Source organism: Acipenser ruthenus, chromosome 2 (assembly GCF_902713425.1).
Source record: "Acipenser ruthenus chromosome 2, fAciRut3.2 maternal haplotype, whole genome shotgun sequence".
Lineage (NCBI taxonomy): Eukaryota > Metazoa > Chordata > Actinopteri > Acipenseriformes > Acipenseridae > Acipenser > Acipenser ruthenus.
Window position 1 is genome coordinate 111,704,213 of NC_081190.1, and position 12,414 is coordinate 111,716,626.

A 12,414-nucleotide genomic window follows, 5' to 3' on the forward strand; every position below is an offset into this window, starting at 1 on the left:
CACCAGTCATCGGTCCTTATTTTCATCCACAGACCCCTAGTTGTCATGGTACCGGTAAATGGTAAGTATTAAGAAATATTACACTGTGCAGTAACTGCTGTGGGGAGGGAGTTTTGTTTCAAGATATCCTAAAAAAAAAAAGGGATGATGTTATAAAAACAACTGTAAAAACAACTGTAAACCTCAAATGAATCTATTTTAAAATCAACAAGTAAAGTGGGTGTGAACTGCATGAGCGGCTTCAATACATGTGTTGAGCTGCGCTGGCGATTCTATCCAGACAGCATCAAAACAACATGTATTAAAATCATATTACTTGAAATGTTATGTGGTAAACATTATCTATCAAAATAATGCAATTCCGTAGTTTTAAAATAACTTTGCATTCACCCGCACTCCTTCTCGTTTATTACCTTGTGGTTAAGGTTCTATATATTTAATACTTCTTCCTTTCTCACAGCTGTAAGAACATAAGAAAGTTTACAAATGAGAGGGGGCCATTCGGCCCATCTTGCTCGTTTGATCGTTAGTAGCTTATTGATCTCATCAAGCAGCTTCTTGAAGGATCCCAGGGTGTCAGCTTCAACAACATTACTGGGGAGTTGGTTCCAGACTCCCACAATTCTCTGTGTAAAGAAGTGCCTCCAATTTTCTGTTCTGAATGCATTGTACAGTTTTAACATTACTTCCCTTGATTTAAATGCAACACTTTTCACTATATATACGAGCATTTTGTTGGCCTTTTTTACAGCTTCCACATTGTCTAGATGAAGACATTTCTAAGTCAACATAAACTCCTAGGTCTTTTTCATAGATTCCTTCTTCAATTTCAGGATCTCCAATATGGTACTCATAATGCACATTTTTATTGCCTGCGTGCAGTAACTTACACTTTTCTCTATTAAATGTAATTTGTCATGTGTCTGCCCAGTTCTGAATGATGTCTAGATCAACAGTGTTTGCCACTCCTCCTATTTTTGTGTCGTCTGCAAATTTAACAAGTTTGCTTACTATACCAGAATCTATTAGGAAGAGCAGAGGACCCAATACTGATGCCTGTGGCACTCCACTGGTTACCTCGCTCCATTTTGAGGCTTCTACTCTAATCTGTACTTTACACAGTAGCATTGATGGAAACGATCCTCAAAGGAAGTAATTCCCGTTCCTGGATAGGTGTGTGCTTTTGGTAACTACGAAGCAAAGCAATTCAATACCTTTAGTGACAGTTAACGCAATTCACACTCACTTTACATGTTCAATAAAATCAATTAAATTTGCAGTTTAGAGAGGTGTGTTGAAAAACCTGACCGGTCTTAAAGTGTCCCAGAATTATGGGGCCAGTTGGCAACCCTAATTACAGTCCTCATAACAGATAATACTAGGATCACAACAAAACAAAACTTTGATCCCTATACTTAACATTACCTTGCAAGTTGGGCCAGTGTTTGGAAAATGGGAAGCACACCTGACTCACATGATTTGCATCAATACAATAAGTAATGTAGTGTATATAGATAATAGTGGCAACATCTCCCACATTAAACAAGACTCATCTTGCAAACATTACCGCTACATCCTGTGATGTCAGCTTACTTTTACTGCACATGCTCAAGGAGGGCAGTATTCTGTATATGGTGTGGCATGTAAACTCTGATTAATAGTGGACTATTAAATTCTACTTGCACGTAAACAGACTATTCCGAATACTTATTCATCACGCTTTTACCCTTTTGAGTCTATGCCTCAACAGTAGCTGTAATTCAGTCAAAAATGCCGCTCTAATATAGTGTACACATCCTATAGGCATACATGCATTGGCCGCTGTAAAGTAGGTGATCCACTCAGCAAAAAACGAAAATCCTGACACAAATGTATTCGTACCCAATGTTCATTATGCATGCTAGCTCTACAAGATATTAAGCTTATCTTTTCATATTGTCACGAGAAATCAGTTATACTTGAAATAATATCATTCAATGATGTGTGCATGTCCTTGTAGTATTTAAATTATTCTGCAGGGGATGCCAGCACGTTTCCAAAGGGAAAAGAGCACATTGAAACTGCATTAACTAGATTGATCTATGCATAATAATCGTATCAGTATCACCTTGCCACTTAATAGAATGTAATTACACCGACTGCAGCTGTACAGTGTCAAACCCTCAGAAAACTGATTAGTTTCAGAGGTAGATAAAATAAAAATAAAAACTTACTGTGCTGCTGCACACTGTAGCAGTCAGCTATGGTCATAGTTTTACTTTTTGTTTTTGCTAGAATAATGAAAAATCTTGTTTAATAGCAAGTATGTCAGAAACATACAGTATACTGTATGCCCTACTATGGCTTTAAAAACAACATTAAATAAATCAGTGCTATGAAAAAGCAGATCTCCATACAACACACAAAGTCAGTACAGTTAGCATTCTGTATCATAAGAAATGAGGATGCATAGTTTCAGGAAAACCAGATAATCAATTCTCTACTGCAGATATATCGCATAGCCTTCTGTTGTCCTCCAAAGACATACTGTACAGTACAGATGGATACAGGGGATACAATAATTACCATAAGCCATTTTCTTTTTCCATTGCACAAAGTAAGAACTGTTGTTTACTATTCCAGCATTCTGTTGTCAGTCTGTTGTCTATGAACACTATCTTCACAATCAGTGCAACTAGCCTGTATGAAATTGATGTCCTTTATGTTCATTCTTCATTTGTGTATTTCATAATGCACCACTGCTAGCTGGCAGAAATGGCTTAAATTCCTCAGTAACTTCTTGTATGAGATAGGTTTGCAATAAGAAATGCTAGAAGCAGGGCTGCTAATTTGAATGCCTCTATGGCTTGGTCTGAATGCTACACTGTGGAATGTGGGTGAATGTTACCGAAGTGTGGTTGAAAGCCACAGGAGTGGGGTTGCAGATCCCCATAGAAACTGGACCATTTTAACACTAAACGATTGGCTCTTGTAATGCTGAAATTTGAATCCTGATTACCCATAATTCTATAGCTACTGTTTTCTCTCACCTGAACGAAAGCTACTTTTATTTATTTGAGTATATATATATATATATATATATATATATATATATATATATATATATATATATATATATATATATATATATATATATATATATACACACACACAGCTCTGGAAAAAATTAAGAGACCACTGCAAAATTATCAGTTTCTCTGGTTTTACTATTTATAGGTATGTGTTTGGGTAAAATGAACATTTTTGTTTTATTCTATAAACTAAGCTGCCAGATTCCAGCCTTGCTGAAGCACCCCCAGATCATCACCGATCCTCCACCACATTTCACAGTAGGTACGAGACACTGTGGCTTGTAGGCCTCTCCAGGTCTCCATCTAACCATTAGACGACCAGGTGTTGGGCAAAGCTGAAAATTGGACTCATCTGGGGGTGCTTCAGCAAGGCTGGAATCGGGTAGATTTGTCTTTGTGAAGGACGCATGAATCAAGCCAAGTACAAGGTTGTCCTGGAAGAAAACTTGCTTCCTTCTGCTCTGACAATGTTCCCCAACTCTGAGGATTGGTTTTTCTAGCAGGACAATGCTCCATGCCACACAGCCAGGTCAATCAAGGTGTGGATGGAGGACCACCACCAGATCAAGACCCTGTCATGGCCAGCCCAATCTCCAGACCTGAAACCCATTGAAAACCTCTGGAATGTGATCAAGAGGAAGATGGATGGTCACAAGCCATCAAACAAAGCCGAGATGCTTGAATTTTTGAATGCTTGATGCTTGAAGGGGCATAAAGTCACCCAACATCAATGTGAAAGACTGGTGGAGAGCATGCCAAGACGCATGAAAGCTGTGCTTGAAAATCAGGGTTATTCCACCAAATATTGATTTCTGAACTCTTCCTAAGTTAAAACATTAGTATTGTGTTGTTTAAAAATGAATATGAACTTATTTTCTTTGCATTATTCGAGGTCTGACAACAGAGCTGTATATATATTATATTATATATATATATATATATATATATATATATATTATATATATATATAAAAAGCTTTAAGTGAGTGTGACTGAGTTAACAGGATGCATCTTCTGCAATGTATGTATCTTGTTAGGAGGTCATTTTGTTTCTAAAGACATTGATGAAATGAAGAGAGGGAGATTTTAATCTCTGCAGTAAGAGATCAAACAGGAAGATTAAACCACCCATTGATGTTTCTGATCTTGGCCATTCCAGCCCATCTGCCAAGATATCATTTACAGAACTTGATAAAGTTACTGTCTCTAATGACAGATGGCAAATATGCTATATATTACTCAATCAAGGTAATCATGCAGTAGGGTGGTACTGGTCCAGTACATCTGTACACACACACACACACGGCAGACACACTCCTGTACTGAATCAGCTATTCAGCTCCATCAACTCTCCTGCAGCTCCACATAATTAGCCATCCTGATAAGATCACAACCCCATTTCAATAGATCCTGAAATATTTATGCATGTGCCACAATGGATGACATTAATGCATTAAATGTTAAGTTACCATCTTGATTGGGTAATTGAAAGCAATTTGAAGGCCATTACTGTATGTGGTAACTCAATATATCTTTAAAAAAACAACATCTTTTACAAAAACAGGAACTGATAAAGTGATTTTACAATGGATTTTTTAAAAATAGTTTTATGGCAAAATTCCAATTAAAAGTCGTTACAAGTTACAATAGTTATACAGTAGAAATGTAATATTCAAGTACAGATCATTTCCCGAACATATTCCCATATTACCGATACTGTAACTGACCAGCAATACTGCTGTAGGTAGCACACTCGAATAACCCGTTTGCTGCTACTGTATTAATATGGGTACAAAAAAAAAAATTGCATTATAAAAATATAATTTTCATATCTGTCATACTGCACCACAGTTTTACTACATTTTAAACTATGCCATTTCAGTACTGCTAAACCAGTTCCCCAAGAAAGGTGACACCCTAATCCTAATTCCAAAACTGATCCCAATAATGATCCCAGAAAAGGCAGCAAAACCAGACCTGCAAGAGCTGCTGTCCGAGTCGTTCTCCTCCTCCTCCTCCTCACTCACTCCTGCATTCTCAACTTCGTTCCCGTCCAGCGCACATGCTCCCTGGCAGTCCTCCGATGTGAAATCCAACGTGGGCACCTGCCAAGGTGGAGAGCTCTGGCTAGAGGAGCGGTGGCAGCCCATTGGTGCCAAGGGCAAAGGGAAATTCCCTGGGTCTAAAAACTTTATAGTGCTGCCCCCGCTGCCCAAGGAGCTGCCTGTCGCCCCCCTACTCCAGAGATCTTCTTGCTGGGGACCCTCGTCCGAGCTGGTTGGTGGTGGGGACGTGGGATGGCCAAACCACTTCCATCTGATTCGCAAGATCTGCTTAACGTCAAACTCCTTCCTGGAGCCAGACATCCCTCCTTGAGATCTTAGATTGTCTAGGTGACGGCACAAATAGCACTGGAAAGGACTTCTTCTGCACCCGAGTGAAAACACACTCTCTCTCTCTCTCTCTCTCTCTCTAGCTCCCTCCCTCCCTCTCTCTCACACACAAGCACACACACACACACACACACACAGCCAGCCACTGCATGCCTGCCTACCTCCTTTTGGCTGATTGAAAAAAAAAAAAAGAATGCTTTCACAAGCAAAATAACATTTTTTTAAAAACTTCTTTAATCCTGGGGTATCCTAAATTCTAAACAATAGCAAAAGATGATGGAAATAAATGTAGATAGTGGTTTTCTCAGTCAAGTAGGGGAACTCTAATCAGCAGTCAAACCATTTTCTAGTGCCCTGGCCCCCATCCTCTGACCATTATCTTTTACAAATACTGACAGCATTCATTAAGCCCTTTCAAACAGCAAACGCCACCCCCTTCTTCTAAACCACAAATGACAGAGATAGACAGCCGCTCTGATGCAGCATCTCAACACAGTCTCTCCTGCCTTTGTAACCCTATAAATGCCACACGGGAACATGCTGTTAAGATTGGGCTACATGAAGTAATGGCTGAAAGCGGAGGTGTAGAGAAGCTTATCACACAACATACTGTACTGTTTCAGAGCACAGTCCAGTCATTTAACTGTTCATGCATCATACTCACACAATAAGAATGTGAGATCAGGTGTGTGAAATCCAAGCATAACTAAACCATAAAAGTTCTCGAAAACCCAACACAGTATCCCTCAAACAAAGAGACACTCTGCATGGCACTATTCTCATGAAATCTCAATCTTTAAATGTGTTAAACCCCAAAGGAATTCCCCGAGAGAGAAGTGCAGGGGGGTGTACTACAAATGCACTGCAAAATGGGATTCCCATTCTTAACATTAAAAGCCAATTACCAGATTAAAGCATATGCTCTCACTGCAGACTGGATATATACAGGATAGACATTTGTTAACAGCAGCTTTATTTTATAACTTGTTAAAAGACCTAAAAAAAGTATAATTGGGACAGAGGATGATAACAAGGAAGTCTTTTCTAATGGCTTTGAATTTCCATTGTTTTTCAAAGCCTCCATATCTAAAAATTTGCAGTGGCCTGCTCAAATGGATTCATACATTTGAGAGAGAATTGAATACTATCACTTTTAAAAATAAATAAATAAATAAATAAATAAATAAATAAATAAATGCTTGAACAAAAGTTATTGTATTTCTTGCTCTTATTGTATTACTTGTATTGTAACACTTGAAATGTATTTGCTTACGATTGTAAGTCGCCCTGGATAAGGGCGTCTGCTAAGAAATAAATAATAATAATAATAATAATAATAATAATAATAATAATAATAATTATTATTAATAAATAAATAAATAAATAAATAAATAAATAAATAAATAAATTAAAGCTAGGTGGTCGTCAGCAATAAAAATTGGCCTCAAAATGTCTTAGTATATCTGAAGTCTACATTTACAGTAATTCTTTGCCTGGCCTTGTTTAACTGCATTGCAGAGTGGGGGCTGCTATTGTAGTGTGGGATGTCCAGATCTTGAAGAATCCTGGCAATATAACCAGCGCAGCACTAACTGCGTGAGAATAGAAAAAAAAAAAAACTGCCACTTCACACTTTGACTTTCTAGTATGAACTTCATTCTACATGCTATAGAAAACAGATAGATTGGAAAGGAAAACAAAGTGCCAAACGTTTTTAATTTGGTTATCACCGTTTTGACTTTGCATTTAAAAGGAATTGCTCAGATATGATTTTCTTAAAGCAGGTGACGCCGACCAATACTTCGAATAAAGCAACTCAATATGGAATGGTAGATGTCATGAATGTGTCTCGGCATACAGCAGACGAAACTCGCGAAGATCGAGTATATAAAATACAATACATTGTACAGGAGATACAGTGGATGATTAAAACAGGTTACATATGTGTTCACAAAACAGGATACAAAGGACGTGTTACGCAACTGAATGCATTCCTAGTTAGCCTTGATATTCATTCATAAGTGAATTGTTTATTTGAAATTTTTGCCCACTAATCCTGTACAGTACATCCGCTAAGATAAAAACACAGCTACACAAAACATTTTCCCCAGCACAGCTGTGAATCCAGTGTTTACACTGTATGCAGTTCTCTAGATAACATACATGTAAAATGTAAGTGTGACACATTCAGACAGATGGATGTGCTCTGTTGCCAGGGATATGTAGTGTATTGGCCTCTGTACAGCATAGAAAATATTTTAAGATTTTGCTGTTACTTTACAAGGCCCGTGTCACAAAGACGGCTGCAGGGAGGAACTCAGACCAGAGAGAGAAACACACAGACAGACGGTGATGATGAGAGAAACTGAGTGCGATGGTTGCACTCAGCGTTTAATAACAAATAAATAAAAAGGTTTAACAAACAGAACACAAAACAGGACACGGCACTTGCGCCAAAATAAACAGACAAACAAAACGGACTAACACTAAACAAACGGTGCACGGACAGACAGACAGACACGGTGAGTACAAACAAACTTATCTTTACGTTTTTACTGATTTACTTATTTTAACTCTCCTCTCTCTCTCACCCGTTCTCCTCTTCCGAACACCCAACCCCCAGTGAGTGAAAACATGCAGCTTTTATGCAGTTGTACCGAGATTCGATTGCTAGTCAATCATTCAATTGGAATCTCGGTACAACTGCACGTGAATTAATTAAAGTGCAATTCCCCGTGCTCACATATTACTTTTTACTTGCACGTGATGTGATGTGCCATCCCCGTGCCTAAATACAAATATACAATTTACACACACGTGAAACACAGACCGCTTATATCCCGTGTACCAATGCCTATACACCAACATTTACACACAACACGTAACATAACATACACAGGGGGGGGCACTTTGCCACAGCCCTGAATGGATTAGCACCTAGTTATTTGCAGGTTACTGACCCTGTATCTTCCAAACCGCACTCTGAGATCACAGGGTGCAGGGCTGCTGGTTATTCCTAGGGTCAACAAAAGCAGCACAGGAGGTAGGGCTTTCTCTTGTAATGCTCCTAAAATTATGGAATGCTCTGTCTTCGTTTGTCAGGGAAGCTGGGACCGTTACAGTTTTCAAGTCAAGACTAAAAACACACTTTTATAAAATGGCTTTCTTATCTTAGTTGTTTTAATGTAACTTTAAAATTGCTGCTTTTGTATTATGTGTATACTGTTATTTAAATCTGTTATTTAAATGGTCTGATTATGGCAGTTGTATGTGTGACATGCTATACAAATGTATTGTGGTTTGTTCTTTTTGTACTGTGCAATGCTTTGTGACACTTATAAAAACCCTATACAAATGCAATAAATAAATAAATAAATAAATAAATCTCTACACTTGCTTCTACCTGCCAATCAGTCTGAGTATGCTAAATAAATTACTGCTACATGGAAAAACAACACAGAAATTGGCAGACATACACTAAGTGCTGCTAAGAATTAAAATCATGTTTTTTCATAACATGCAATTAAATCCATTGGCAAATTTAGTTTGGCCTCCATTAGTTTTAGCGCACTGAATAATTCAGTTTGGCCATCTGGGAAGCCACAGATTACATATCCATATTCTATGTTGCCGTGGAAACAGAACACTATATTTAAAATAAATAAATGAATCCTTGTAATCTCCGTCTATAAGTAGGTATGTGCCATAAATACATTCCTATAATATACATGTTCTTAGGTCTCCCTGGTCGGCAACTTCATTTAAAAACAAAACGGCGTACAAATGGAGAATAACACATTAAAAATAAAAGACCTGGACATTGAACCGAACAACGATGGGAACTTGGAAACAAGAAGGTGCAGACTTCAGACCAGTAACAGAAGAATTTAATGAGATGTGTTGAAAAGAGCAAGAAAAATAAATAAATAACACAATGCAAAATATCCACTATATATATATATATATATACAGACATGCTCAAATTTGTTGGTACCCTTACAGCTCATTGAAATAATGCTTCATTCCTCCTGAAAAGTGATGAAATTAAAAGCTATTTTATCATGTATACTTGCATGCCTTTGGTATGTCATAGAATAAAGCAAAGAAGCTGTGAAAAGAGATGAATTATTGCTTATTCTACAAAGATATTCTAAAATGGCCTGGACACCTTTGTTGGTACCCCTTAGAAAAGATAATAAATAAATTGGATTATAGTGATATTTCAAACCAATTAGTTTCTTTAATTAGTATCACACATGTCTCCAATCTTGTAATCAGTCATTCAGCCTATTTAAATGGAGAAAAGTAGTCACTGTGCTGTTTGGTATCATTGTGTGCACCACACTGAACATGGACCAGAGAAAGCAAAGGAGAGAGTTGTCTGAGGAGATCAGAAAGAAAATAATAGACAAGCATGGTAAAGGTAAAGGCTACAAGACCATCTCCAAGCAGCTTGATGTTCCTGTGACAACAGTTGCAAATATTATTAAGAAGTTTAAGGTCCATGGAACTGTAGCCAACCTCCCTGGGCGCGGCCGCAAGAGGAAAATCGACCCCAGATTGAACAGAAGGATAGTGCGAATGGTAGAAAAAGAACCAAGGATAACTGCCAAAGAGATACAAGCTGAACTCCAAGGTGAAGGTACGTCAGTTTCTGATCACACCATCCGTCGCTTTTTGAGCGAAAGTGGGCTCCATGGAAGAAGACCCAGGAGGACTCCACTTTTGAAAGAAAAACATAAAAAAGCCAGACTGGAATTTGCTAAAATGCATATTGACAAGCCACAATCCTTCTGGGAGAATGTCCTTTGGACAGATGAGTCAAAACTGGAGCTTTTTGGCAAGTCACATCAGCTCTATGTTCACAGACGAAAAAATGAAGCTTTCAAAGAAAAGAACACCATACCTGCAGTGAAACATGGAGGAGGCTTGGTTATGTTTTGGGGCTGCTTTGCTGCGCCTGGCACAGGGTGCCTTGAATCTGTGCAGGGCACAATGAAATCTCAAGACTATCAAGGCATTCTGGAGCGAAACGTACTGCCCAGTGTCAGAAAGCTCTGTCTCAGTTGCAGGTCATGGGTCCTCCAACAGGATAATGACCCAAAACACACAGCTAAAAGCACCCAAGAATGGATAAGAACAAAACATTGGACTATTCTGAAGTCCTGATCTGAATCCTATCGAACATCTATGGAAAGAGCTGAAACTTGCAGTCTGGAGAAGGCACCCATCAAACCTGAGACAGCTGGAGCAGTTTGCTCAGGAAGAGTGGGCCAAACTACCTGTTAACAGGTGCAGAAGTCTCATTGAGAGCTACAGAAAACGTTTGATTGCAGTGATTGCCTCTAAAGGTTGTGCAACAAAATATTAGGTTAGCGGTCCCATCATTTTTGTCCATGCCATTTTCATTTGTTTTATTATTTACAATATTATGTTGAATAAAAAATCAAAAGCAAAGTCTGATTTCTATTAAATATGGAATAAACAATGGTGGATGCCAATTAGGCTACTTTTGTCAGTTTCAAGTTATTTCAGAGAAAATTGTGCATTCTTCGTTTTTTGTGGAGGGGTACCAACAAATTTGAGCACGTCTGTATGTATATATATTTTATATATATATATATATATATATATATATATATATATATATATATATATATATATATATATATATGTGTTTATCTGAGAGTTTTAATATAATCCCCACTTTTGTTTTACCATCACTAGCATCCTGTGAGGTTTTGTCAGCGATAGCCGTGTGGTCCATGCACACTTCTAAACATTGCAAATGCGCTTATTGTTTATTGTATTGTGCCAACTGCAGCAAACAAAGGCATCCCTGTCAGTGCTTTTACCAGCTTGAGCAAAAGTATTCCGCCTCAGAGGGATCTTGACAAAGGTACCTTGGCTAGGTTTGCGCCATTTTTTTAAACAATTATTTATTTGTATTCATTTTCCAATTTTTTTCCCAATTTTGGAATGTCCAATTATTATTTCAACCTGGCTCACTGCTGCAACCCCCGAACTAACTCAGGAGAGATAAAGATGAGCATGAGCATCCTGCAAAACCATTCCACGGTTGGCAGATGCATAGCTTGGGTTCGAACCGTCGATCTCCAAGCTATAGGGTGCACTCTGCACTCCAGGCAGAGTGCCTATACCGGATGCGTCACTCAGGAGCATGGTGAGAAATGCTTTGGGAATATGGTCCAGTTACCTTTGGTGCTAATTTATCAAAATGCTTTAAAAAGGGGAGCATGCCCCTTGATGCATCTACCAGAAACAGCACAAGACTTACGTATTGCTTTAGATGCCTCGGGTAAGTTCCCAAAACTCTGATCGGAAACTCTGCTGTTTGAAACACCAAAGGAAATCATGCATACCTTTGTTGCTGTATGTTATAGATTTGGTCTCAGTTATAAACTACTGCTTGTAGGAAATGGATGCAAGAGTCTAAAGGTGCTGTTGAACTCCCAAGGATATCTGTTACTAGATGCTTCATCAAAATTGAAATCTAACTCAATGTTCTTTTTGTTTGCCACAGCTTGTTGTGAAAAGCCCTGTAGAAACAGAATGCTTGTATTGTATGACTTTCAGAGGCTGAAAGCTGATAAACTGGAACCAAGGTTAAGGGATATATATTTTTAATACAGGTTACAAATCTGAACCGGGACAGTAAATCAATACCTTAAATACATTTTCTTTAATATTTTCCTGCAGTGCTTCATCGTTCACCCTCTACCTGTTCACTGTACAAAAATTTTGTATAAAATGAACAAACCTAGAACAACCTTTCTCTCTCCTTGTCAAGCCCAGAGGCACAATAAAACCTCAGCTGGTCTTTATAAGACATTACTATGTCTAGTCAATTTCTGATGAAAACATCACAATGTAATTTGAGAGTCCTGGGGCTTGTTTTGCATTTAAATAAGCTCAATTATTATTACACTG

The 12,414-nt window shown here is 38.1% G+C and overlaps 1 protein-coding gene across 4 annotated transcripts in view; it reads right to left on the reverse strand.

The window, feature by feature from the left end:
- LOC117409262 (kelch-like protein 5) overlaps nt 1-12,414 on the reverse strand; it is a 125,282-nt gene that overhangs the window by 44,329 nt on the left and 68,539 nt on the right. Inside the window, exon 1 of one of the 4 annotated variants that reach the window (XM_034911150.2) lies at nt 5,048-5,518. The exons of the other annotated variants lie outside the window; for them this stretch is intronic. Within the exon in view, the coding sequence (XP_034767041.1) occupies nt 5,048-5,436 (389 nt within the window). The 5' untranslated portion in view covers nt 5,437-5,518. Of the gene's footprint in view, nt 1-5,047; nt 5,519-12,414 lie in introns of those variants that run through there. 4 annotated transcript variants of the gene reach the window in all.